General features: G+C 44.7%; 1 protein-coding gene across 3 annotated transcripts in view; it reads left to right on the top strand.

Moving 5' to 3' along the window:
• UVRAG (UV radiation resistance associated) overlaps nucleotides 1-27,311 on the top strand; it is a 128,426-nt gene that overhangs the window by 80,170 nt on the left and 20,945 nt on the right. For all 3 annotated transcript variants that reach the window (XM_054974802.1, XM_054974801.1, XM_054974803.1), the window contains 3 exons: nucleotides 167-227; nucleotides 2,482-2,647; nucleotides 21,651-21,726. In XM_054974802.1, the coding sequence (XP_054830777.1) occupies nucleotides 167-227; nucleotides 2,482-2,647; nucleotides 21,651-21,726 (303 nt within the window). The remainder of the gene's footprint in view (nucleotides 1-166; nucleotides 228-2,481; nucleotides 2,648-21,650; nucleotides 21,727-27,311) is intronic.

Raw genomic sequence — 27,311 nt, 5'->3', positions numbered from 1 at the left:
AAAATGTGGCCCACCCCGTCATCTTCCCCCTGTGTTTTCATGATACACATTCAGAAGCCCGTCTGCTTTCCTTAGCCGTTGCATTTTTGATCCTGTTGTTTACAGCTTCGCTTTTGATTCCGAAGAGGCTCTGATCCAATTTTGCTTTCTATTATTAAATCCACAGAATGATCAAAAGGATTATTTTATCTGTGGAGTGAAGTTGCCCAATTCTGAAGACTTTCAAGGTAATTGGGTGTGTTTACCTGTTCTCATTGGTGTTCCTTTGCCCTGGGTAAACACGCTCATGGAGTAACCCGGATGCTGGAATAAATGCAGATGCTTTCTGAGAAGGCGTATTATGAACAAAAGTTCCCCAACAATTTCGTGATGTATTTTCAGTTTCCATGAAAACTGTTCAGGTAGTAAATCAGTTTACGCTTCATTGCACTCTAGGCCATCTTTGCAAGACTATCAGTTACTCGTCTGCAACTTTTTTTTTTTTACCAGCCCAGTTGCCTGTGTATGACTAATAGTCAGTGGTGGCCTAAAAGAAAAGATCGCACATACTGTAAAATTTCTGCTCCAGCATCTTTGCTTTCCGCAACTAATCGGGTGGATCATCTACCAAATTCTCAGTTGACTGTGGCGCTCAAGGCATCCAATGTCTTTTTGAATTCAGATATTGGATGGGCAAAGAGCTTTAGTATTTTGTAATTTCAGGTGGGTAGCTGTGTTGGATTGCAGTAAAAGAGCAGGATTTGAGTCCAGCACTCCCTTAAATGCCAACAAGATTTCCAGGGTATAAGCTTTTGAGAGTCAAAGCTCCTTTGGTCAGATATTGGACAATGGGATCTTTGACTCTCAAAAGCTTATACCCTAGAAATCTTGTTGGCATTTAAGGTGTTACTGGACTCAGATCTTGCTTCAGGATTTTGTGGTCAATGAGAAACAGAGCCCTGAGAAAGTTTGGCCATTGCTTAGATGATCTTTTAATATGTCTCTCCTGATCTCTGCATCTCAGCCATTGGGGCGCACTGAAATCTGTTGCTAAGGTGATCCCTTGATAAAGTGGTGTGACCATTGGACAAGATTTGGCCCCAGAACAATTTTAGTTAAGGTTCAGTAGCCCGCTCCGTTGCTAGGTCTGTGCTCAGGCATTAAGATTTACTGTTTATTGTTGTGTGATGTTACCGTTTTCATAGGATACGTTTGTTTGTATGAACTGGCCCTGAGAGGAGGAGTGAGTGCAGGCAAATGTAGTGCTTCGATTGCTGGAATCAACCAGTCTACTGATCAGAATTCTTGCAGAGAAGCAAGTAACTGTTCCCCTGTTCTATAATCCTGTCCCACTTGCTCTTCTTGTCAGTCGATTCCAAAGGCCTTTTAACAGCTCATTTCTTAGACTGTCACTGTTTGACAGTGCCAATAAAATGATTACCGTTCTTACCACACTTGTCACATAGAATTAGACTAGCTGCTATGCAGGACAGCTTAAAATGTGAATGGGAAAAACGGAATAGCCAGATTGCTTTGGGAGAGTGCCTTTCATCTGGTTTCTTGGATGTTAGAGCAAGTTGTGGAAAATTAAATTTGAGTTGGAGAGGATGGGGTTAAGTCAGAACGTGAGATAATAAAACACATGTTTGATTGATACATTATTCTCTCTAGTTCTTACAGTAAAATTTTGTATAAAGTGAGTAGTTCCCCCCCCCCCAGTTAGTATGTCTTGTCTCCTTGTACCAAAAGCTTGGTACGAGTTGTGGATGCTGGGGACGTGACCAAATCTCCTTTTCCATGCATTTATATTTTCTTTTTCTAAAAATTGTACATAAAAATGCATGGAGGATGAGAAAATTTATGACAGTCTCTGAGCCGAGAAACTGAGTTTGTGTGCTTGAGTGATAGCCAAGAGTAGACAGTAGGCATGATCTGAGAGTGGGGTAGGTCAGTGGTAGAGCATCCGCACGACACACAGAAGGTCCAAAGTTCAATCCCCGACATCTCCAGCTAAAAGGATCTGGTCGTAGACAGTGTGAAAGTCTTCTCCCTGAGCCCGGAGAATGCTCTGCCAGTCCAAGAAGACAAGACTGACTTTGATGGGCCCATAGTTTATTCAGCAGAAGGCAGCTTCATGTATTCATGAGACTCCCACTGAAGTAGTGCAAATGTGTGGCAGGAGGTGAGGAAAATGGCCTGGCAGGGTGAAGGTTAAGTGGGCAGCAGGGGAAAAGTATGGCCTCAGAAATGGTTACGGGAAGCCATCTTCGGCATAGGATCAAGAAACGGGGAGGATACAGAATTCGGCTCTTTATCAGCTGACTACCCAAGTTTGTTCTGTTTTTAATAGATTTAAAAAATGTATTCTTAATTGTCACACAAATAAAGCTTTTGGAGTGAGAGCTGGCGAGATTTTAGAGTAAGGAAAGAAGCTGATCAGGAACATGCGAGTGACCTGCCCTTGGGACGTTATGCCCAGCTCTGTGTTCTCTTCCTTTACAGCGAAGGATGATGGAAGCATTGCTGTTGCGTTGGGCTACACAGCTCACTTGGTCTCCATGATTTCCTTCTTCTTGCAAGTGCCGCTCAGGTATCCAATAATCCACAAGGGCTCCAGGTCTGCAATCAAAGATAACATCAACGACAAACTGACCGAGAAGGAAAGAGAGTAAGGGAACGTTAACTCTTTGTGTGTGGGGAGGGGAGGGTGTGTGTGTGTACATTTTTTACACGTGAATTGATGACTGCATAAACACACTCCCAAGTTGCGAGGGGAGTCTTCTTTTCCTTTGGCTCCCATCAGGCGTTGGGGCTGCAGGGTGGTAGCCACCACTTGCGGCTTAGTTGGCTGTATTGTGCTGTATCCAATTCCATCATACAATCACAGTTTAAGGAAGTGGCTTTGCTGTGTGATTGAATGAAACACCCTGTGATGCAGCCAGCGCAGTAGCACTTGGTGCTAATACATTTTTGCCCCAACTGAAACAGAGCATAAGCAGTTCTAGAACTGACATTAGACCACATGAAGCACAGGTAGCTCATAGGAGCACATACTTAAAGCAACAGATAGTACATGAGGCAACATGGTGGTGAAGTCTATGGTCTCTCTAACTCGTTAGCGAAGCATCTGAGACCCCCTCCCTACAATACAGCCCCTCTTATCTGAGTAAAAAGCCTTTTTGAATAATTTGGTTTTGCATCGTTTGCAGAAGGCCAGAAGAGTGGGGGCTTTCCTGACCTCCTCAGGCAGGCCATTCCACAGGGTAGGGGCCACCACACAGAAAGCTCATGTACAGACCACTGCCAATTTCACCCATGTGCAGCGTGGCATCTGCAGGAGACCCTGTAGGAAGCAAAACAGTTTTCTTTATTTTTTTTTAAAAAACAATGCCTTCTCGCACATCCCACAGACTGATTTGCCTGTATTATTGCCTCCCGATTCAAATAGTACGTAAAGTATTTTAATTTCACTGAGCTGATCAAGTATCATTTTGCTATACACATAGATGTTAAACAAAATGTATGTTGGCAGCCTCCCTAAAGCTTCAACCAGGGCCAGGGCCTTTTCAGTCCTGGCCCCAGCCTGGTGGAACGCTCTGTCAATGGAAACCCGGGCGCAGCGGGACATATTATTGTTCCGCCGGGCCTGTAAGACAGAGCTGTTCCGCCAGGCGTTTGGTGATTGAAGGGGGCGGTGCCATATCGGCCTCCCACCTTTGGGGTGGGGAAGGTTCTCCCCACCACTGCACCTTGTTAATTTGTTTTATTATTTGTATATTGATTTTACTTTTTGTTTTTATCGATTTTAACTGTTCACCGCCCAGAGCCCCTGGGGATGGGCGGTATATAAATTGAAAAAATAAAAAAAATAAATAAATAAAGACAGTGGGATTCCCCTTTAACTGAAAGGCTGCCAAGTCAGATGCTTAAGCCTAAGCCACCTAATCATCTGGTTAACATGCAAGACTGTGTAGCCAACTTCACTTATGGAACAGCCCTTCCTTGTGTTTTAAATATGGGGCTCCTCCGTTAAGTCCTGAATATGAAAGCAACCCGTGCTGTGGGCTTTCCAAGGGAAACCTCAGGAGGGAGAGCTGCGCTTCCTGCCAAATCCTGTGCCCCAGTACGACCATCTCCACACGTCCAGAGGATGTCGGGAAATGTGTGCGATGTTTCATGTCCAGTTTTGTCAATTGCAAAAAAACCAAACGATATCCGTAAGTTGGCTTGAAAAATCTCAGCCGGGCTGCCAATCTGGGCTGTTCATTGCTGGGTCCCACTTTTGATGCCTGTAACCCCACCCGTGGGTACCAGGCATCACCCGTGCTAGAGTGAGATGTCATTGCTCCATGGAATGGCTGGCCATCATCAAAAGAACTGGCTGGCTGGCTCCACCCACCTTTTGTGTTGAATACCGCCCATGTTGCATGGCGTAATGTCCATAGCAGGACGACAAGGCCAGACTGGTGAGCAATACTTTGGGCAACATAGCGAGAGACTCTGAGGCTTTACCGATTTGGATCTGGGGTAGCCATTGTTTGGGTGGTACGGAGGAATCGGTGATGGCCTGGAAACGAAATATTTGCAGGCCACCTGCCAGGCTGGAATTGGTTAATAAAGCTCGCAAGAGACTGCAGTCGGGGTCTGTCGCTTGCAAATCTCCACAACTACAAATATGAAATATAGTATGAATTACTGCCTGCTACTGGCCAGCTTACAGCCTACTTGGATCTTGTGCTGAAGTTTTTAGGATACCTTAATGGGTGATTCGTGATAAAGTTAACAGCAAGCCTGACTTCCCTTTTTATGCTGCATGCTTGTTGATGAAATATAACAAGACTAAGTGCTTTCATAAATTGCTCCGTCTCTCTCTGTGTGCATAGGCTTGTGTTTGCCTCGGGAGGAGGAGGCGGCTTTTTCATCGAGTGCTTTACAAACCCATTTCTGCTGTATTTCCTTTTAACAGCTCCTCATAAAATTCAGAAAATTTACTTAAGAATATGCCCCTGCTGCTAGTTGATAGGTGGTATTTTTTTTCCTCAACTCAGACCTGGTTTTCAATAGTTTACAAAGCTGATTTTGTAAACTGTTAACATGCACAAGGCTGGAAATCGGTGCAAGCAAAAATCCTAAGGAATCACCTTCTCATGCTTGCCATTCTTATAAGTATGGTAATGATGTTGAGTAATTACAGCTTTACGGTGTAATGTGTAGGGGAGGGGCTTTGGCTCAGTGAAAAAGCCTCTGCTTGGCACGCAGACGGTCTTAGGTTTGATCCCCAGAGTCTCCAAAGGACCACGCAGTAGGTGATGTGAAAGACCTCTGGCTGTGACTTTGGAGAGCCAGGCTGTACTGACCTTGATGGACTGATGGTTTGATTCAGTATAAGGCAGCTTCAGGTGTAGTGGTCCAGGGTTAATCTCTTCCAGGGTTAATCTCAGATGATCACTGCTGAAGGTAATTCTTCTATTCATGTGCGATTGCAGCAAAGGTTATACAAAGTAGTGTGTGCTGCCCTATAGGATAGAGGCCAGAAGATTGGGTCGAATCTGAGAATAACTACCGATTCTTGCTGCATCCTTTTATATCGGTGCCCCCCTGACTGAAATTACAGCTGTGCGATGTGACCAAAGCAGAGGGCTCCAGGGCTGCATCCAGATGTCCTCGACAAACTCTGGTTTGTTCATTATGAGAACGAGTCTGGCGTTTTCCAGCTTGGTCTCTTCCCTCCTCCCCTCTACGCGGAGCTGAGACTGAACGTTTTCAAAGAAGTCACCGGTCTAGCCGCGGCTTGTTGTGGCATCTGAATTTGAGCATGTCAGTAAATTGGGGTTTGTTTCTCATCTGCAAACTGGCATTCCAATGACGTTCTGTGGAACTCCTGTAGTTCAAAATCCGCCATCGCGTAGCAAGACATGATCTCGTGAATGTGTCCTTTTCCAGTGGAATCTATTTTATTTATTTACTTCATTTACACTGGTGACTCAAAGCAGCTTACGTTCTTTTCTTTGTCTGTTTTTTCTCACAACGACCCTGTGAGGTAGGCTAGGTTGAGAGCATTTTTAAAGTATAGAAATTTTGTCGAAGGCTTTCACGGCCGGAGAATGATGGTTGTTGTGGGTTTTCCGGGCTGTATTGCCGTGGTCTTGGCATTGTAGTAGTTCCTGATGTTTTGCCAGCAGCTGTGGCTGGCATCTTCAGAGGTGTAGCACCAAAAGACAGAGATCTCTCAGTGTCACAGTGTGGAAAAGGTGTTGGCAGGTGATTTATATCTACTCAGGAGGGGTGGGGTTGAGCTGAGTCATCCTGTAAGAGTTTCCCAGGGTGTGGAATGCTAATGGCGGGAGGCTTCACTGTATCCTGAGGAGGTTCTTAAGAATGAACAGAGCATGGTTTCCAGTTCTGAAAAACACCAGGCTAACAAAACACTCTACACCCGACAATAGCCCTGCGGAGAAGATTAGCACATCAAGCACCAATCCATATGCAAAAGAACCTCCTCAGGATATAGTGAAGCCTCTCGCCATTAGCATTCCACACCCTGGGAAACTCTTACAGGATGACTCAGCTCAACCCCACCCCTCCTGAGTAGATACAAATGACCTGCCAACATCTTTTCCACACTGTGACACTGAGAGATCTCTGTCTTCTGGTGCTACACCTCTGAAGATGCCAGCCACAGCTGCTGGCGAAACGTCAGGAACTACAATGCCAAGACCACGGCAATACAGCCCGGAAAACCCACAACAACCATCTATAGAAATTTTATTTGAAAAGAAAAGATAAGATATGACAATAGAAAGTGCATGAAAAGAAACTTATACAAACAGTGATTTAAGATTAGTTTACAACTTAAACTACATTTGAAATTGGATTAGACTGATAAAAAACAGTCAAAAATTTTTAATAACAAAAACTAATTGTGCAATAGCGCTCCTCCCCTCTCCTTGGTTGCTTATACTTACACAAACTTCAATATCAACTATTTTGAATAGTCATTTCCCTGTGTTTCATCCTCTTATCTTTACACTGAGTAACCTTAATTAATCTTAGTTCTGGCCTAAGTAGTCAAGGAAATCCTTCCCCCAAATTCAGCTATTGGTCTATTATGTACATAAGTAGTTAATTTGGCCATTGGTGCATATTCATAGATCTTATCTATCCATTCTAGCACCTCAGGGCACACATCTGCTTTCCATCTCACTGCGTATAGCACTCTTGCTGCTGTCACCATGTAATGAAAAAGGTCTCCCTGTTCAGGCTGAGAGCATATAACTGTCCCAAGGTCACCCAGCACGTGAGGATTCAAACCTGGTCTCCTAGTTCAACAATCTAACCACTACATGACTACTGTACTGACAATCAGTCATCAAATTTACGTAAGCAGAGTGATGTTAACATCATCTCTGTCACTCTCACCAATCTTTTTCCCCCTCTTTCATCTGCTTTATTGTCCTAGAAAGCCAGCAAATTATAAAGAATTTATACCTTCTCTGGCACTGCTCAGAGAAACAGAAGCATAATATGCACACACACACACACACACACACACACACACCCCAGTTCAACATGGCTTCAGTCCACACAGCTTTCATAACTGTGTCACCGACTCTTGCATGTAATAATTTTATTAGTCTGGGTTTGGACTGAAGAGCAGGTAACACCCAGCAGTCTCGCTGTGTGTTCTGTTTTATATGTCTGTCAACTTTAAAAAGAGAGAGAGCGAGAGAGCAGAGAGGTGCTTTTGCCACGTGCTCTCTGTACAGTCTAACTGGACCCGTAATTGCTTAGAAGTCCCCCTTTAGGGATTTGCTGGGGTGTTAAAATGGTCCTGGAAAAGCCCCCCCCCCCCATCGCCCAAACCTCACCAGGCTTGTATTAAAGTCTGATGTGCTGATGGAGGTTTTGGCTTGTCAGCAGTTGGGCCCTGCTAGGTGTATTGATGCAGGTTCATGATCTTGACCCATCTTAGAATACCTGGTATAGTGTCAAGTCCAGAAAGCCCTGGCGGGCTGCTGCTCCGCGGTCCTTGCAGAGTAATCTGTGGGGCGGGCGTTACAAGGTCCAGAACATCATTTGATCTGCAAAGTAACAAGAATTCTGTTCTTCTAGCGGAATGATACCAGTTAATCCAAATTATTTGTGTGCGTCTTAAAACAGACAGCAGTGGTTCCTCTTCCTAGGTCTGACATGAAATGTAGCTTTATAGTGCTGAGCTGCCTGGGATAAGCAGATTAAACGGAGAGTTGTGTACACTGGAGCAATGTTGGACAGAGCTACATCATGACACGTGCAAGTGAATAAGACGCAGATAACTCAGATTCTCTCGTGCTCTGTTTTAGTAGCATTAAATTTGTTCCCTAGTCAGGGCAGGACAGACATTCTTTATATGTTCAGTTTACGCCTTCTCATGCTGTGCTTTCTCAGGCTGGGCACTGCCTTGTCAAATGTGAGGATCTCAACTAGGGGTGTGCAATTCGGGTTTCTGAAACCCGAAAGAAACCCGAAACAAACTTGTTTCGGGTTGTTTCAGGTTATCCGAAACGTTTTGGGAAACCCGAAACGTTTCGGGTTAATCAAAAGAAAATAACCCGAAACGTTTCGGGTTGTTTCTGGTTTTTCAATGGGAAAATGCCTCCGTCTTCCCGGACGCCTGGGGGAGGCATTTTCCCACTGAATCATCCCAAAATTGGTGGGGACCTTCCTCTAACCCCTCTCTAACAACCCCCCAAGTTTCAGACCGATTGGACTTTGGGGGGCCATGTTATGGCCCCCCAAACCAGGTCCCCCTATCCTCGCATAAGAAAGGGAAGAGTGAGCATATTGTTAGCTTGCTGCTGCTCATCTTCTTCTTCATTATTTCCTATGGGGAAAAATGAAGAGGCAGGCTTCCTTTGCCAGGGGTGGCATTTTGCATGCAAAATGCCCCCCAACCCTCTGGGGCCCTTCTCCCACCCTTCCTCCCACCCCCCACCAAGGCACAGCCTGCTCCCACTTGGGGGGGGCATTTCATGGCCTCCCCAAGTAGGTGCTCTTTTCTCTACTACTTACAGCTGGGGGAGGCTTGTCTTGCCAGGGGTGGCATTTTGCATGCAAAATGCCCCCCAACCCTCAGGGGCCCTTCTCCCACCTTTCCTCCCACCCCCCACCAAGGCACAGCCTGCTCCCACTTGGGGGGGCCATTTCATGGCCTCCCCAAGTAGGTGCTCTTTTCTCTACTACTTACAGCTGGGGGAGGCTTGTCTTGCCAGGGGTGGCATTTTGCATGCAAAATGCCCCCCAACCCTCAGGGCCCTTTTCCCACCTCTACTCCCACCCCCCATCAAGGCTCAGCCTGCTCCCACTTGGGGGGCATTTCTTGGCCTCCCCAAGTAGGTGCTCTCAGCCCCCAAAGTCCACCTCCTACAGCCCCACACAAACCCAATTCCCCCCCCAGCTGCCACACACAGACCGAAATCCCCACATTAGCCTCTCACAGACCCAAATCCACCCCCAGCAGCCCCACACCCATAACCCCAGGAACAGGCTGGCAAAGGCCAGCCCTCTCCCTTTGTTCCCTACGCTGGGAACTTCTAAACTCTCTTTCCCTGGGCAATTCTGCACAGCCCAGGAGTGCCACAATGGTGGGCACACTTCTGAGTGCCAGCTGGTCCCTGTGAAAGACCACCTGAACCACAGACACCCTCCCTCAAATTCCCCCACCACCTACAGAGATGGCTGGCCAGCCAGCCCCGTTGTTCCCTATGATGGGAACCAACTGCACAACAAAGAATAAAACACGAACAACACAAAATAAAGTTTTTTAAAAATTATTTTCTCCCTTTCAAAGTACAAGTAGGCAAAGCATTATGACACATTACACCAGCAGTCCCCCACACAGACAAATAACACAACTCACTTAACATCAGAGAATCACAAAAGCACAATTCCTGTCAAAAACACTTTATTTCTTGAACAGCTTTAGGTTACACAGCAGGGGAGCACACCAAAGGGCATTCCACCATTCCACCTCAGAAAAATAACACAACTCACTTAACATCAGAGAATCACAAAAACACAATTCCTGTCAAAAACACTTTATTTCTTGAACAGCTTTAGGTTACACAGCAGGAGGGCACACCAAAGGGCATGGCAGCAGTATCTTACACAAAAATAACACAACTCACTTCACATCAGAGAATCACCCAAACACAATTGCTGTCAAAAACGGTGAAGTGGGTTGTATTATTTTGTGTAGTACACTGCTATCATGTCCTGTTGTGCCCTCCTACTGTGTAACCTAAAGCTGTTCAAGAAATAAAGTGTTTTTGACAGGAATTGTGTTTTTGTGATTCTCTGATGTTAAGTGAGTTGTGTTATTTTTGTGTAAGATACTGCTGCCATGCCCTTTGGTGTGCCCCCCTGCTGTGTAACCTAAAGCTGTTCAAGAAATAAAGTGTTTTTGACAGGAATTGTGCTTTGTGATTCTCTGATGTTAAGTGAGTTGTGTTATTTTTCTGTGTGGGGGACTGCTGGTGTAATGTGTCATAATGCTTTGCCTACTTGTACTTTGAAAGGGAGAAAATAATTTTTAAAAAACTTTATTTTGTGTTGTTCGTGTTTTATTCTTTGTTGTGCAGTTGGTTCCCATCATAGGGAACAATGGGGCATCTCTGTAGGTGGTGGGGGAATTTGAGGGAGGGTGTCTGTGGTTCAGGTGACCAGCTGGCACTCAGAAGTGTGCCCACCATTGTGGCACCACTGGGCTGTGCAGAATTGCCCAGGGAAAGAGAGTTTAGAAGTTCCCAGCATAGGGAACAAAGGGAGAGGGCTGGCCTTTGCCAGCCTGTTCCTGGGGTTATGGGTGTGGGGCTGCTGGGGGTGGATTTGGGTCTGTGAGGGGCTAATGTGGGGATTTCGGTCTGTGTGTGGCAGCTGGGGGGGAATTGGGTTTGTGTGGGGCTGTAGGAGGTGGACTTTGGGGGCTGAGAGCACCTACTTGGGGAGGCCAAGAAATGCCCCCCCAAGTGGGAGCAGGCTGAGCCTTGGTGGGGGGTGGGAGTAGAGGTGGGAAAAGGGCCCTGAGGGTTGGGGGGCATTTTGCATGCAAAATGCCACCCCTGGCAAGACAAGCCTCCCCCAGCTGTAAGTAGTAGAGAAAAGAGCACCTACTTGGGGAGGCCATGAAATGCCCCCCCAAGTGGGAGCAGGCTGTGCCTTGGTGGGGGGTGGGAGGAAGGGTGGGAGAAGGGTCCCTGAGGGCCCCTGGCAAAGGAAGCCTGCCTCTTCATTTTTCCCCATAGGAAATAATGAAGAAGAAGATGAGTAGCAGCAAGCTAACAATATGCTCACCCTTCCCTTTCTTATGCGAGGATAGGGGGACCTGGTTTGGGGGGCCATAACATGGCCCCCAAAGTCCAATCGGTCTGAAACTTGGGGGGTTGTTAGAGAGCGGTTAGAGGAAGGTCCCCACCAATTTTGGGATGATTCGGTGGGAAAATGCCTCCCCCAGGCGTCCGGGAAGACGGAGGCATTTTCCCATTGAAAAAGCCAAAAGAAAGCCGAAACAAGCAGAAACAAACCCGAAAGCCGAAACGGCTAGCCGTTTCGGCTTTTGCCTGTATCCGAAACAGATTCTTGTTTCGGGTAAACCCGAAACAAGAATAACGAAACAGTGTGCCTTTGCACACCCCTAATCTCAACCTGAAAATACAAATTTGCATTACTTGGTTCCCTGAGTGAAGCGTCCTCTTTTAACACAACTTTTTTGGTCTGTGAGCCTCCCACATCTGTGGACTTCTTTTTGTTGTCTGTTCATTTCTAAAATGACAAGACTAAGGCTATCGTACTTTGGTCACATCATGAGAAGACAAGATTCTCTGGAAAAGAAAAGTGGAAGGCAGTAGGAAAAGAGGAAAACCCCAAAGAAACCACGTCCTCCAGTTTGCAGGATCTGAGCAAGTCTGTTAATGATAGGACATTTTAACATAAGAACATGAGAGAAGCGATGTTGGATCAGGCCAATGGCCCATCCAGTCCAACGCTCTGTGTCACACAGTTGCCAAAAAAACATGTGTCATCAGGAGGTCTGCCAGTGGGGAAGGGACACTAGAAGCCCTCCCACTGATTGCCCCCCCCCCCAAACACCAGAGGTCTTTTGGAGGTCTTTCATTCATAGAGTTGCCATAGGTCAGAGGCGACTTGATGGCACATAACACACACATCAGCCCTGTGAGGTAGGCTATGATGAGCGAGAATAACATGGTCTCTTGACTGATGAGGGGGGCTTCAGCCCTGGGTCTCTCTAGGCTAGTCCAATGCTATAACCCCCATACTGGCTCTTCAATGCTAATTTCCGTAGACACCTCTCTTTAGTGTTCCATACATAGGGTTGGATCCTAATAGCTGTTTTGCTGGCACAAGACTTAAGGGTGGGGGTCCCTTTTGACCCCTGTGATAGCTGTACTGGAGATTGTATTCTGATATGAACAAAATGCCATGTGAGATGGGGCTGTAAAGAGGAGGGAAATGGACAGAGCTGCAGAGAGGAGGGGAATCAAGCCAAAATGATTACTCCACCCTCTTGCTCCCCGAGGAGAAGTTGGCAGGATCCAGTGCAGTATTTTCTAATACAAAATGTAATTTCTGTATTGGAGAAAGGATAGATTTTGTAATCTGTTAATGGTGGCATGAATGTCTGGCTGAGTATTCACGGTTTGGGAACTGACACACCCCTTGGCATGGTTCTGGCAACATGACTGTTTGTTATCTTCCTTCCCCACCCATTGTGTTGCTGGGGGGCTGTATGGCATGCCACAACTCTGTATCATACCTGTGGAAATTCTTCTTTGCACAAGTGGATTCCATTTACTCGTATCGCTTTTGAAGGTGCCCTGGAAACTCAAGTCTTTCATTTCAAAAAAAGGCTAAAATAATAATGTGCTTTAGTGACTCACAGTAGTTATGAAGTCTCATGGGAGTAAAACGGCATGCCTCGGCTGAACCAGCTAAAGGGCATATATAATATATCAAGCCAGAAATAATGTCTGTGGCCTGCTTAACCCTAGTTTGTAAAATTCTTCCATAATCTGAGCAATCACTCACTGTATCAGGACAACTAATCAGGAACTACAGCAATTTTCAAGTGAGTTTAAATGTGGTACTTAAGTAGCTTTAACCTTTGTGACCTTCCAAGGATTAGGTATCTCAGCTATATCCGCTCTCTTGTAAACTTGAAATGGGCCAGTGCTTTCCCAGGCTTCATGGGTAATTAGGTCAATTGGCTGAGGCCCCAGAATTCAACCACTTCATAATTGTTACAATTCGAGTGTGTACATTATTGTAAATGTTTTGTGTGTAAACATTTTTTTAAAAAAAATTGAAAGGTGATTCAGAAGTCTTTGCTAATAGTACTGTGTTTTGTTTAAGAATAAGTACTTTGAAGAGCAGTTTTAATTCATGCAAAAATCTGTATTCTCTTGATAGCAAGCAAAAAGATTGACTTTTGCCAATGGTAAGCCGTTCAGCCCGAATGATTGCAGAGTGCTTCCCTCCTGCAGTACATTAGTATCATATGATAGACGGCCTGCAGCCAGCTTAGGTTTCCATGTAGACAAGGAGAGGTGGGCTGAGCACCTTGGCTGTGTGGCAACAATTAAGAGGCTGGAGGTCCTGAACACCCAGCCCCACTGCTGATCTCTCAGGACCAGAAGGACATCCTGTAGGCTACCTCTGATGTCGAGGTTGTTTGAAGAACAGCCAGGCTTCACTCAACCCGACCCCTGATCTGTAAAACAGCCTTTCTAGGTAGGCCGGTGTCATCTCCCCTCTCCCATTTCACTCTTACAACAGCCCTGTGTGATAAGTTGTCAAGGTTGGGATTTAAGTCTGGGCCTACCAAGTCCTAAACTGAATTATTCAAAGAGGCTTTTTAGTCAGATAGGAGGGCTGTATTGTAGGGAGGGGGTCTCAGATGCTTCACTAATGAGTTAGGGACCATAGATTTCACCACTGTGTTGCCTTACGTTCGGTCTGTTGCTTTAAGTATGTGCTCCTATGTGCTACCTGCAGCTTTAAGTATGACCATGCTGAGTAGTTCTGTGTTGTCATAACGTCAGTCCTAGAATTGCTTACGTTCTGTTTCAGCATTTCTTCAACCCTGTATCGGACCCTTGCTAATGCTGTGTCTTTGTAAACTTGTGTTTATTCACCCTGTGGCATTGTTTATGGAAATGTCCTTGACAGTGACTATGCTAATCTCACACTAACTGAGAAAGGCAGACTATAAATAAATAAATAAAATAAATAAACAAGCACTATCCCACCCGGACTTTCCAAAGTAAGCATCAGCAAGCAAGCACTGCATCAATCTACCAGGAAATTTGGGGCAGCAGATGAAAGTGGCAACTAGCCTATCAGCCTGCTCCTTTTTGGCTTGAAAGCCAGTGGATGTCGCTGGCCCTGAAAGGATGCAGAAATTTGCATTTGAGTGTTCACAATGCCCATTTCTCAGGTGGACGAGGCACCAGCTCATGCTAAGCATTTTCACCTGGCAGCTCTCACCGTTGAATTGGAATTTAATCCTTCCCTTGAATGCCCAGAGCTTTCAGCTGGCAAGAAACTTTCTTTTCAAGATGTACCTGGAAACATTACGTTTTCAGCCATCTTTCTCCAACCGTATTGGGGGGCGGGGAGGGGATAGATTTGCAGCTCCCTGCTTGGGTTTCTTCAGTTCAGTTTGAAATACAGGCAAAAGGCCTGATTAGAGAAAAATCAGGATCTAAACCACATGTTTTCAAGTCAGATTAGAAACAGGTGGGAGCAGTTAAAAATCAATCGGTTCCTTAAGCTTAAAAAATAGCCTGGATTAAAGGCAGGTGACTATACAGGCATGTATTAAAAAAACCAGTCGCTAACATATTGGTACATATGAGATTGATCTCTCTGAGTACAAAGAGAAGTTCATAAATCACCGCATTTAGCAATATAAAGATGTTTAGGCCTGAGAACCCGGAAGAGCAAGCTCTTGTATCTGAAGGGGAGGGATGATGATGATGATGATGATGATGATGATAATAATAATAATATGTAATATTTTTACAGCACTTCGATCCTTTTAGCTTTACTTTAACAGTTAACATCTGACTGACCCCAGAAGCCTGCAGAGACTCATTAAGGCCTTTTCAAATATCGAAGCTGTCCCGTGATGCTGAGCAGGTCGAGATTAGCCCCATAACATCACGGGGCTCTGAAATGAAATGAGGGTGTGAGTGTGAAGTGCCTATCCAAAAATCCGCCAAAAATGACCAGCTTAGAGAAGTGAACTATTAACGGAGATGGGCTGTGCCAAAAGGCATCCTTTTTGTATTTGTGATAATGGTGGCTCTTAAGGATGATTGCCTAGTATCTGTAGCTAATAGTTTTAACGTAACAGCTGCAGTCCAGGGAATTCTTCTCCAGACCTCCCTTAACCCTCCACTCAAAATATTGAGTGATGGTAATAAATGGCTCTGCCACGGCAATGACGTTACCCACAAAATACTGGAGCAAGCTCAGTCCCATTAGCTTTACCAAATGCTTCTCAGGTGATGTCAACTGTTAGATTTTTCGTTTTTAAAATTGCAGTTCGGGAGGGTTTTTTGGTTTTTAGTTCGTCAAGAAAATGGATTAAGAGGAAGCAAGTTAGATAATTGGCTTAGTCCTTTTGCCTCAAAGGCGACTGCAGCAGTAATTTTTCTTTGAAGTCCCGGTGTTATCTGTATACTGAAGTCTTGACGCTTGAAATTATTTCGACAGTTCAGTGTTATGGTGTAGCATTGTTACAGGTTGTGGTAGAATCAGACCTGTGTGTGGAAAAACACATTTGAAAATCATTAAATGTGTATTGCATATTATTTCAGAACACTCCCAGTGGGAGGGATAAAGTTGCTGTCCTCTTCTTTAATCTGTACTTAAACATTTAAAATTATTAAGGACAAACTTGAAAACTTTGCAAATGTACACACATTGGTTTCTGTCTCTGTCATGGATTTTGGATGGATCCTTGAGTAGTTCTATTTTCTAAATAAATCTCAAAGATACATAAGAATGGACAAGATCTTTGAGAATGCTCTGCCTTGAGTATGTTCTAATTTATATGTAGATGATATTATATAGCTAGTCTTTTTTCATGACAATCTTAACTTTTGTGTCTTGTAAATCATCCTAAATGCCTATGGCCTGTATAGAATTAAAGGAAATTAGCAGATATTTTCTGGTCAGGGATAAGATGTTTGTGTGGTGACCAAATGTTTTGTTATTAAAGCTCCCTGTGTTTTACATTTTCTGTCATTTATTTGACTGTCACCAACTTTCAAACACCTCCCATTGAGAAAAATTTGGATCCCACATCTACACACTTGAAGACAAGGTGGAGGTAGATTTCCCAATTGTGGTGTCAAAAGAATATCTTGCGGGGCAAAAGAGAGGACAGAAGAATCTCTGATAATGGTTGTTGTGGGTTTTCCGGACTGTATTGCCGTGGTCTTGGCATTGTAGTTCCTGACGTTTCGCCAGCAGCTGTGGCTGGCATCTTCAGAGGTGTAGCACCAAAAGACAGAGACTTCGATCCTGGCGGAAGCAGGGTTCAAACAGCCAGCTCAATGTTGACTCAGCCTTCCATCCTTCCGAGGTCAGTAACATGAGTACCCAGTTTCCTGGGGGTGAAGTGTAGAGGACTGGGGAAGGCAATGGCAAACCACCCCATAAAAAGTCTGCCAAGAAAACGTCGTGATATCACGTCCCCCCATGGGTCAGTAATGACTCGGTGCTTGCACAGGGGACTACCTTTGCCTTTTAAAACTATCACATACAAAGCCCTTTATGGCCTTGCTCCCTCCTATCTGCAGGACCAGCTCTCTCCTTATGCTCTACTACAGCAGCTTCGCTCATCCTAACAAGACCTTCTGCCAGTGCCTCCTTGCAAACGGGCAAAATTAACTGCGACCTGTACACACATGTCCTCTTTGGTGGCTCCTACCTCATAGAACAGCCTGTCTGAAGAAGTCAGGAAGCTCCCAGATTCCTTCCAACTGCAAAAACGAATTATTCAGGAGGACTTTCTTACACAGAAGATAGGATTGGGCGGTAGGCAAATGGTTCAGAGAGATGCTTTGATAAAGGGATATGGATTGTAGACTGTACTACTGGGTACTCTCAGTTGCTGTAAGTATGTTCCTACTGAGTAGTTTCCACATCGTACCATGTCAGATTTCTTTGTTTCAGCTTTGTATCAGCTCTGGATCACATTTCTGCTCGTTACCAGTTTGTGCGGTTTATACTCTGTTGTGTTGTTTATTGAATGTCTCAGCCATTGAGAGTGCTGATTTACACTGTGTAATCAGACTTGAGTCTCAGCAGAAAGGCGGATTGTAAATTAGGTTGATGATGATGGTAAGCTGTCAGCTGCCGCTCCAGGCTTCATGGTAAACGGAGAGAACTGCAACAACTTGCCTAGATCCAGAGGAGTTAGCCGTGTTAGTCTGTAGTAGCAAAATCAAAAAGAGTCCAGTAGCACCTTTAAGACTAACCAATTTTATTGTAGCATAAGCTTTCGAGAATCAAGTTCTCTTCGTCAGATGCATGGTACAGAAACTGGTCAAACACAGAAGAGGAGGGGGGAGGAGGGGAGGAGAGAGAAGATGCAATTAGGGGGGGAGAGGGAGGAGGCAACCAAAACATTCCTTTGCTAGTAAATGTAAACATCTCCTTTTGGTGTGGGGGTCAGTTGGCTTGGGTGAGGCTTCAAAGGAGTTTGCCGTTTTAGTTTGCAGCAGTAAAACAGCTAGACCATCCAATTCCTATATAGTATAAGCCTTCGATAACCACAGCTCTCCCTGCCAGATGCATCTGACAAAGAGATCTGTGGCTCCCGAAAGCCCAAGCCAGGCGCCACTGGGCTCCCCCTGACCCCGCCTCTGTAAAGGAAATCTGTTACCTGTGATAATGTGATAACCATTCATAGTCCCTATTCAGTCCCAACTTGACAGGGTCAAATTTGCATATCGGTCTGTGGGTTTCTGGTATAAGGTGGCCTGAGGATAGAGTCCATGTATCCTGAGACTCCTACTGTGATAGTGCCTATTCCTGAAATAATGGGGCGTCCTGGGTTACCTGGTTTGTGGATTTGGGGTAGTAGGTAGAATCTTCCTGGTTGTGGTTCCTTGGGTGTGTCCGTATGGATGCATTCTTGTATGTCCACGGGGAGTGTTTTTAATATTTTATTGAGTTCCCTTTTGTATTGCTCCGTGGGGTCAGCAGGTAGTATTTTATAGAATGTTGTGTTGGAGAGTTGTCTTTCTGCTTCTTGTGTGTAGTTGTGTTTGTCCATGATGACAACTGCTCCGCCTTTGTCAGCTTCCTTGATTACGATGCCTATTTCACCATGATGGGGGCTATAATTGGTTGTCCTGAGCAGATGCTTGTAATTGCTTTGTGTTAAAGGTTATATAGACAAAGATGACCCGGTTGCTATTTCAGAACACCGTTTGTTTTTGTAAAGGGGAAGGGGAATCCCAGAGGTAGGGGGGGAGAGAAGAGGTTAGAGCGATGAAGAAATGACACTCAGGACTGAATAATCGTACATTTAGATGCTTTGACCTGACCATGCAAGAAGATTCAAAATCAAGCACACATCTTAAGAGGGTATAGCTGCTTGGAGGAACAGCCGGTGCAGAGACCTGACCTCAACGGGTGACTGGCTGGCTAGTTTATTGGTTGATAGCCACGCCTGTGAGTTTTGGCTAGAAAGGCCTTAAATCTGTAGGAAAGATCATTTTGAGGCTGTTTTTTTTATTGTTTTGAAAATGTTTCCTAAATCTGACCTTCCAGAGTGTCTCATTAAAGTTAACATACTAAAACTTTTTACTAAGGTTCTTCCTCCACCCCCTCCCCCCAAAATGGTGTTTATGGTAAAAAAAATCACACACAAAGGAACAGTGCGACCGAGAGGTCATGGTTCTGAATCTTCTCTTGGTGCTATAAGCATACCTTCAAAACAAACTCGAAGTAAAATTGCTGAATTCTGCACATTGTGTTATTTCTTCTCCTTGCAACAGATATATTGCTCCCCTTCCCGAAAAACTTAATGAAATACTATCGTGTGACAAATTGTTCTGTGAGTTTTAAAGGGCATATTTATAGTTGAGCTTGAATGAACTTTGTGCCATTAATTGTAACTGTATCCTTTTTATAATCCAAATCCTGCTACAGTTGGATAAAATAACTTGGTAGATAACCGAAGCAAATTCCTTGTGATGTGTACCTTGCTCATGACAACAGTGAGCGGTGGATTCTTGCTGAATGCTTTTTTTTTTTGAAAAGTGTATGTTTTATTTTCCTGCTCTGCAGACAGCTTGAATTTATAGATCTATTAAGTAAGGCGAGTTTAGATATATAGTGGTTGGAGAGATTTTATATTCCTCAAGTTGAAGTGACCCATTAAGAGTTGAAGTATTGTAAAATGGAGACCCTGACAATTTTGGTATACCGTAATGGCAATCTGTTAAACCTTTGGCTTTATTGGCTTTTCTTAGAATAATGCTGCTTTTGTCTCCGCTGCTGTAAAGGAATTGCTTTAAAGCATAACCTAGAATTTCTGTAATCTGTGTTAATCTTAATGCAAAGCTGACGTTCAGTTAGGTTTCGTTCCTCCCCTAAACGGATCCTTCGGAGTGGATTCTGTATTTGAAGTTGCTCGTATGTAAAAATGTCATAAATTACGGAGTTTGGGTGGGTGGGGAATTCCAAACAAGATCAATATATCTCTGCTTGATTGAACCCAAGCAGTTCAGCAAACACCCTTAACCTTGAAGAACCAGCCCAAGAAGGAAGATTCTGACATCCTCTGGAGGGTCATATTTAAGGTCTATGTAGCACTTTTGGAGTATTTCCAGTGATCCTTACAACAACCTCATAAACCAAGGTCTATTATTTACCCCTTATTAGATATACGAGGCTGAAACACAGACAGAGAGTGAGAGCAGCTTGTCTATCTAGTGTATTCAGGACAGAGGTGAGATTCAGACTAGGAACATCTGGTTTTTTGCCGCTAGCTGTGATGTGTCTTGCACTATGAACTCCTTGTGGGTTAAGTCATTCTAGGATGCTGTAAATGTTTTGTGCCAAGGTTATAACGCCGTATCAGTGAATCTTTAGTAGAGATGGGCACGAACCGAAATATGAACCAAAATTAAGCACGAACTAGGTTGGTTGTTGTGGATTTTCTGGGCTGTATAGCCGTGGTCTTGGCATTGTAGTTCCTGACGTTTTGCCAGCAGCTGGCGAAACGTTGCTGGCGAAACGTCAGGAACTACAATGCCAAGACCACGGCTATACAGCCCGGAAAATCCACAACAACCATCGTTCTCCGGCCGTGAAAGCCTTCGACAATACACAAACTAGGTTGGTTCGTGGTTTGCGAACCAGCGGTTCGTCAGATCCTATTTCTGACGAACTACCACGAACTTTAGACTGGTTTGTTTTTTGGTTCATCACTGCAGACAGCCTAGTGCCAATCAATCAGTTTTCTAGGCCGCTTGGGATGGACTTCCTGCAGACCTTCTGCTGACCCGGAAGTGATGATTTTCTGACCTGGATGTGCCGTTTTCATGAACCAAACAAACTGGTTCACGAACCAGGGGCAGGTTCGTGAAATTTGACAAACACATGGTTCGTTTTTTTTCCCGGTCCGTGCCCATCTCTAATCCTTAGTACCACGATGAATTCATTTGTATACCAAAAAGGTTATAGGAATGGTCAGCAATAGAACATGCACCAGCAAATCAGATGGGAATCCTAAATGGCTGCTGAGGAGTTGAATATGAATACAATATAACAACAATAATAGTAACAACAGCAGTGCACTCTTATACCTCCCTTCTGGACAGATTAGTGCTACGCTCAGAGTGGTGAATAAAGTCAGTCTTACTATTATCCACACAATACAACTGGGGCTGAGAGGAGTTATTCACCCAAGGACACCTGCAGAGCTCACAGCAGTAGTGGGAGTCAAACCAGCAGAGTGCTGATTCGTAACCCAACCACTTAACCACTGTGCTGTAGCAGCTCTCTTAAACCAGCACTTCCTGACCAGTTTGAAACCCTGCTTTCAATTCTTGTTTGAGAGAGTCCTGTTAAATACAGTTAGTTTCAGCGCTGCCCTAATGCTTGAAAGAAACCACATTATTCCTGCACTGGCCCTCCATTCAAGTGTAAACTATATTAGCTCAATGGTTGTTGTGGGTTTTCCGGGCTGTATTGCCGTGGTCTTGGCATTGTAGTTCCTGACGTTTCGCCAGCAGCTGTGGCTGGCATCTTCAGAGGTGTAGCAGAGGTGTATCTTTTGGTGCTACACCTCTGAAGATGCCAGCCACAGCTGCTGGCGAAACGTCAGGAACTACAATGCCAAGACCACGGCAATACAGCCCGGAAAACCCACAACAACCATCGTTCTCCGGCCGTGAAAGCCTTCGACAATATATTAGCTCAATCTGTTGCCTATTTGGGGTTGGTAGAAATAACATGAGTGCGCAGGCTTTTTTGCCGAAGGAGTACACCTTATGAATTACTTTGGAAAGAACTCTCAGGATAATGGAGAACACTTTGAACTGATTAACAACGTGGTTCAAATGTGCTTTACTTTCTTTCTCTTTCAGATTTCCACTGTATCCAAAAGGAGAGAAGCTGCAGTTTGAGTACGGAGTCTATCTTCTCAACAAAAATATTGCACAGGTATTTTAGCACTCTCAATATTACCTAATTTTGTAGCATAAAGACCCTTCTTTGAAGATAGGGTATACGTTGCATGCGTGGGAGGGGGTTCACACTCAATACAGGCAGACGTCTTTGTTTCAAGAGTTTGTATTTTTTTTTTCCGTGGCATACTGTGGGTATATTGGATTCAAAACTAGACAGTTAAAATAAAGTAGAAAAAAGCAGTCACAAGCCGTATTGCCCCCCCCCACACACACACAATCCAAAGCAAAATCTGCGAGATACCTTTTCCTTCAGACCAACCAAAATGGCACAAAAAGTCTTGCAAGCTTTCAAGCTCACCAGAACTTTTGATCAGGTCAGATGTTTCAAAATAATTTGTTTTGGTAGGAGGGAAAAAAGCAGACTTTTTTTTCAAGCCATGATCTTTAGACCTCCACAATAGCAAATTTTTTTGTGATATGCTGTGCAGGCTTGATTTGGATTGCTGTTGGCATTAAATTTCAGCACTTCTGTCCTGGGAAGAAGTAAATAATGGAGGCTCATCACACTAGAAAACTAAAGACCACCAAAGCCCAGATGCCATTCAAAAACTCAGGCAAGAACCACAGTTCTCTTTGAAGACTGAGAGCAGTAGGAACCAATCAGTAATATTAACATTGCAAAGTATTATGTGGATTTTGTTTTGGACAGTGAGCAACCCAAAACTACAAAAATCTAGAACAGCAGGATTTAAGTCCAGTGGCACCTTAGAGACCAAGATTTTCAGGGTGAACGTTTTTGAGAGTGCTCTCAAGAGCTTATACCTTGAAAACTTCACTGGAGTCAAATCCTGCTATACTCTTTCAAAGAGAGGACTATACGCTTGGGGATAATCCAGTGCTTGGAAAAAACCTCCAAGCTATGAGTAGCACTTGTCTTGCATATGTTCTAATTCGGTGGCTTTCACCTTTTCCCCCAAACTACCTTTAATTCCAGCTTGCTTCATGTGACATACTTGTAATTGTTTATCTTGCATATTAGTTGTTGCCCTGATCTGGATAGCCCAGGCAAGCCTGATATCCTCAGATCTCGGAAGCTAAGCAGGATCAGCCTTGGTTAGTAATTGGATGGTTTACGTAGAGCCTTTTCTCTGGCCAGATTTAATGTTCTTCCTTCAGCCATTTTATCTGGCAGATTTCATGGGATTCCTTATTAGAGCAGGTGTTGTTCTTGTTTGATGGGCTGTGTTGAAACTGTTTCCCGTGTTCTTCTCCAGTGCCCTTTTTATCTGGCGCCACGGCAGGATCTTCTACATCCTATATTAGCCCAACTTTCAGAGTTTTCTGATGATTTTAAGGTTCAGTTCCTGCTTGACAACCCAGGTGGGGAAATAACTGAAATAGTAGCAAAGTTTCTCTACAGTGCCATGGCTATACGCCATGACGAGTAATACTCTGTACTGGTTTCGCTGCACTGCTGCCCTGTTCCTATCTGTAATTTTAATCTCATTCTGTATGGACTCATTTCTGTATTTAAAATCTTATATTTTTTATATATGCCAATAAAGCCTTGCTTGAGTGTGAGTAATTGGATGGGAGACCTCCAAAGAAGACCAAGGTCACTATTCAGAGGCAGGCCATGGCAAACCACCGCCGAACGCTTCTTGCCTTGAAAACCTCAGCAGACGTTGCCATAAGTCCGCTACAGCTTGGCAGCACTATCCACCACCACATTAGTTGTTACTGTGCATTTTAAAAGAGAATGGCAGAGAAAGAAAGGGAGATGGACACACATGGATAAAAGATGGCTGTATCTCTTCCAGTGTTGACTCATGTTGGTCAGTTGCACACAAATTCTCTTACCTCCTGGTGGCCATCTTTTCCTTTGAGTTTAATTCACTTATCAGCCATTTGCTCTTTCTAGTGTTCTGCAAGGTCAGTGGTGCTTTGATCTGATGTCTGCTGGAGTTGCAGTGAAGGAATGGGAGCAGTTATCACACCATTTTACAGTTTGTCAAAATTCTATAAACTCAGATTGCAATTAACAGATCAGGAGACGCTTCTACCTCTTCTATCTCCCCCCTTCCCACACACCCTATAGAGATCAGACTGTGTTCTCAGTCTCTGGGATTTTGTTTTGAAGTCCGGTAGCTAAATCTGAATTTGGAACCACAGTTGTTTGGGGGTGTTTCTTAAGGGTGGAGAGTTGGTTTTAACATTAAGCTACTTCCCTGGACAGAAATAACAAAAGTGGTTTAATTTCAAAGTTTCTCCTTTAGACTTCTAACTTTTTGACCCTGGAAAGAACGGGGTGGGGGTGGGGATCCCTTGATGTAATTGTTACATTAATGTGAAAATTCCCTCCAAGTGAGGTCATACGGAGGGAATACACCCATGTCTTGAAACTTGAGAAACATTGCTTCACACTACAGAAAAGTTTAAATAAATAGAAAGGTATAAACTTCGGGAAGTTTCAGGTTAGAATGCAAGCCCATGGTCTGGCTACAAAAACCGAGCTAAATACTGATCATGCTGCTTAATGCATTTGGAGGATCTGAGTTCTTTAATGACGGCATTGTCCCCAAAATTGTCTCCCCCCCCCCCCCCAATGTTCACACTGTGTAAAATAGCCATGGAGAGTGAGGCACCTTTTATGAGTCCCTCCGCTTCTGTTTTTTAAAATTGGAATCCACTCTAACAAGCCTACTTTAAGAATACATTTTGCTCATATAAATGGTTCCCGTATCTTCATTAAATATAATAACCCCTTCCCCTAGAGAGGTATGTCACACTTTGATTTTATTGGGAATTATATTAAACATTATACTACTTCTACTTTGTAAGTCCTTGGTCTGTCCAGGCTCGTACAGTCAGCAGTTCTTTGTAGTCCTGGACAGAGGGGTGACCCAGCTTGTGTAGAAGATTGGGCTTCTTTAGGGGTAGAGCATCTACGAGCTAAACTGCAAGAGACAAATTACACAAGGAAACTCATGTTAAGGAAGTCGCAATGTTAGCTGGGAAGCTGAGTTTTAAAAGCGATCGGCTCTGTCAATTTCCCCTCTCTACAAAGCCAGGGAAATCTGTCCTCAGAGGGTTTGTTTATTTCCTCTTTGCCTACTTAGCAGGGGAATTGAAACTGACAGAGCCTTCCTGAGGCAAAGAGGAAATTAACAAACCCTCTGAGGAGCAATCTTTGCGGGCTCTGTAGAGAAGGGAAATTGTCAAAGCCTTCCGATCTCTTTTAAAACTCAGCTTCCCAGCTAACATTGCGACTCCCTTCATGTGCTCCTCCTCGTGTAATTCGTCTCTTGTAGCTTAGCTCTACTAGGCAGGGCTTTTTTTCTGGGGAAAGAGGTAGTGGAACTCAGGACCGCAGAATGACGTAATTTGGATCAGCTGGAACAAGGGGGGAGTTTTTTAAAGTTTAAATCACCCTCGGTGAAAATGGTCACATGGCCGGTGGCCCCGCCCCCTGATCTCCAGACAGAAGGGGGTTTAAACTCCCCTCTGTCTGGAGATCAGGGGGCGGGGCCACCGGCCATGTGACTATTTTCAAGAGGTGCCGGAACTCCTTTCCACCACGTTCCAGCTGAAAAAAAAGCCCTGCTACTAGGTATTCAGAGGGTCTCAGGTTCAGTCTCTAGTATCTCCAGTAAAAAGGATCAAGTAATGAGTGATGTGAAAGACTGCTGCCCGAGACCCTGGAGAGCCACTACCAGTCAGGAGACTAGTCTAACCTTGATTGACCAATGGTTCGACTTGATATAAAGCAGCTTCATGTGCATTTCCCAGCTGTGAGCTTGACTTCATGGCTCTTGCTTGCTGTTGCACCCCACAGGAATGGGGTTGGAAGCTGCTCTGCATTGGAGAGCTTGAGCAGTTTATTTACTTATTTATTTACTTATTTTATCATATTTATATCCCACACTCCCTGTGAATGGGCTCAGAGCGGCACGCAACAATAAAACAACAGTTACAAAGTTAACACGGTAAAATACAGAAAATTGAGCACAACAATAAAAAAATTAGGCATCATTAACAGATTCAAAAGACTACTATTACAAAAGCGGCCCTTTCGAATGGGAAGTTTTTGTTTCCAGCTGTAAGGTGGTGGGCACCAGTGGCAGGGAAGAATCCTACCTGTTTCCTTAAGCTGGAAACTTAATTAAAGTTGGCTGTTCTCCATGCAGGGTAGACTTTGTCTCTCCTGGCCTGCTGCGCTTTGTGAGATCAGTTGGGAATATCATTTTGAGTTTTATTGTCTTTCTGTGCGTGCAGCCTGGCAGGCAGTTGCACAGTCAGGAAGTTGATTCCTCTTGTCAGCTCTTCCCCCACCCCTGGCCCCAGCACTCCATCCTCGATTTTTTATTAATCTCACTGGTATGTCAGTAGGGCCCAGTGATATCCCCTCTGAAATCTCACATTCCTACAATATGATGTTCTGACACTCTGCTAATTGGTGCGTTCTCAGAAACGGCAAATTATGATGGAACTAGGAGACTGCTAGCTTAGCTGCCGTGATTAAAATTTTCTGCTTGTGTTGAATTTATGTTTTGTATCTACTAGAAAGCACCACGAGGGAAGCTGCGGGGTACAGAAGAAAGCTGAGATACGTTTGCCCTCGTTAGAGCTGTGGGCCTCCTCTGTGCCTCTTGGCTTTCGGGGGTACCAGAGTCGGCCACAGCTATTGCATCCAGCGGTCAGCATTTCTCATTCATTCTGCTGTTGTTAGCTGGGACAAGTGTAAGCGGGGGGGGGGGGGCGGTGAAGGCTGAGCCCGGGAACAACCATCCCAGGCCTTAAACAGAGCTTTTTTTTTCAGTACCCTCTCTCATTTAAAGGTATTTGATTACTAGAGAAATGGGTTGGGTTCTGCCCCATTAGTGGTGGCCCCAAGGAACCTGCCCTGATGGAAGAGGCTCCCTTTGTGTTGGAGGAAGGGCCCTTGCAACGGAGGGAAGCAGCGCTGCTTGTGGAACTAACTGTGAGATCCAGCCCCAGGGGATTGGCAGGATTTTAGTCCAGTGGCACCTAAGAGACTAACAAGATTATCAGGGTGTACGCTTTTGAGAGTCAGAGCTCCCTTCTTCAGACACCTCCTGACTCCCGGAAGCTTGCGCCGTGAAAATCCGGTTGGTCTCTAAGGCGCCACTGGACTCAAATCCTGCTGTTGTACTGTGGACCAACATGGCTGCCCACCTGAGGCCAGCCACTGAGGCCAGCCACTGAGGCCAGTTCCAAGTAATGCTCTCCAGGATTTATTGTGGTAGAACAGGGTCATGGGATTCTTTCTGTTTTCCTGGGGTTTTTATTATAGCTTGGAGTTTTGCTACTTGTGAGGCTTTGATGGGTGCTGTTGGTGTGAGGTACGGTTGCCAGCTCCAGACTGGGAAATTCCTAGAGACTTAGGATGCAGGGCCTGAAGGGTTTGGGGAGGAGAGGGACCTCAGCAGGATATAATGCCATAGAGTCCACCCTCCAAAGTATCCATTTTTTCAAGGGGAACTGATCTCTGTCACCTGGAGATCTGCTGAGATTCCAGGAGCTCTCCAGCCCCCACCTGGAGGCTGGCAACCGTAGTGTGAAGCCATCTGCTCACAGCTCTGAATCCTGCACGATCCC

This window comes from Eublepharis macularius, chromosome 3 (assembly GCF_028583425.1).
Source record: "Eublepharis macularius isolate TG4126 chromosome 3, MPM_Emac_v1.0, whole genome shotgun sequence".
Lineage (NCBI taxonomy): Eukaryota > Metazoa > Chordata > Lepidosauria > Squamata > Eublepharidae > Eublepharis > Eublepharis macularius.
Note: the sequence above shows the minus strand (reverse complement) of the source record. Positions and strands in the feature narration are given on the sequence as shown.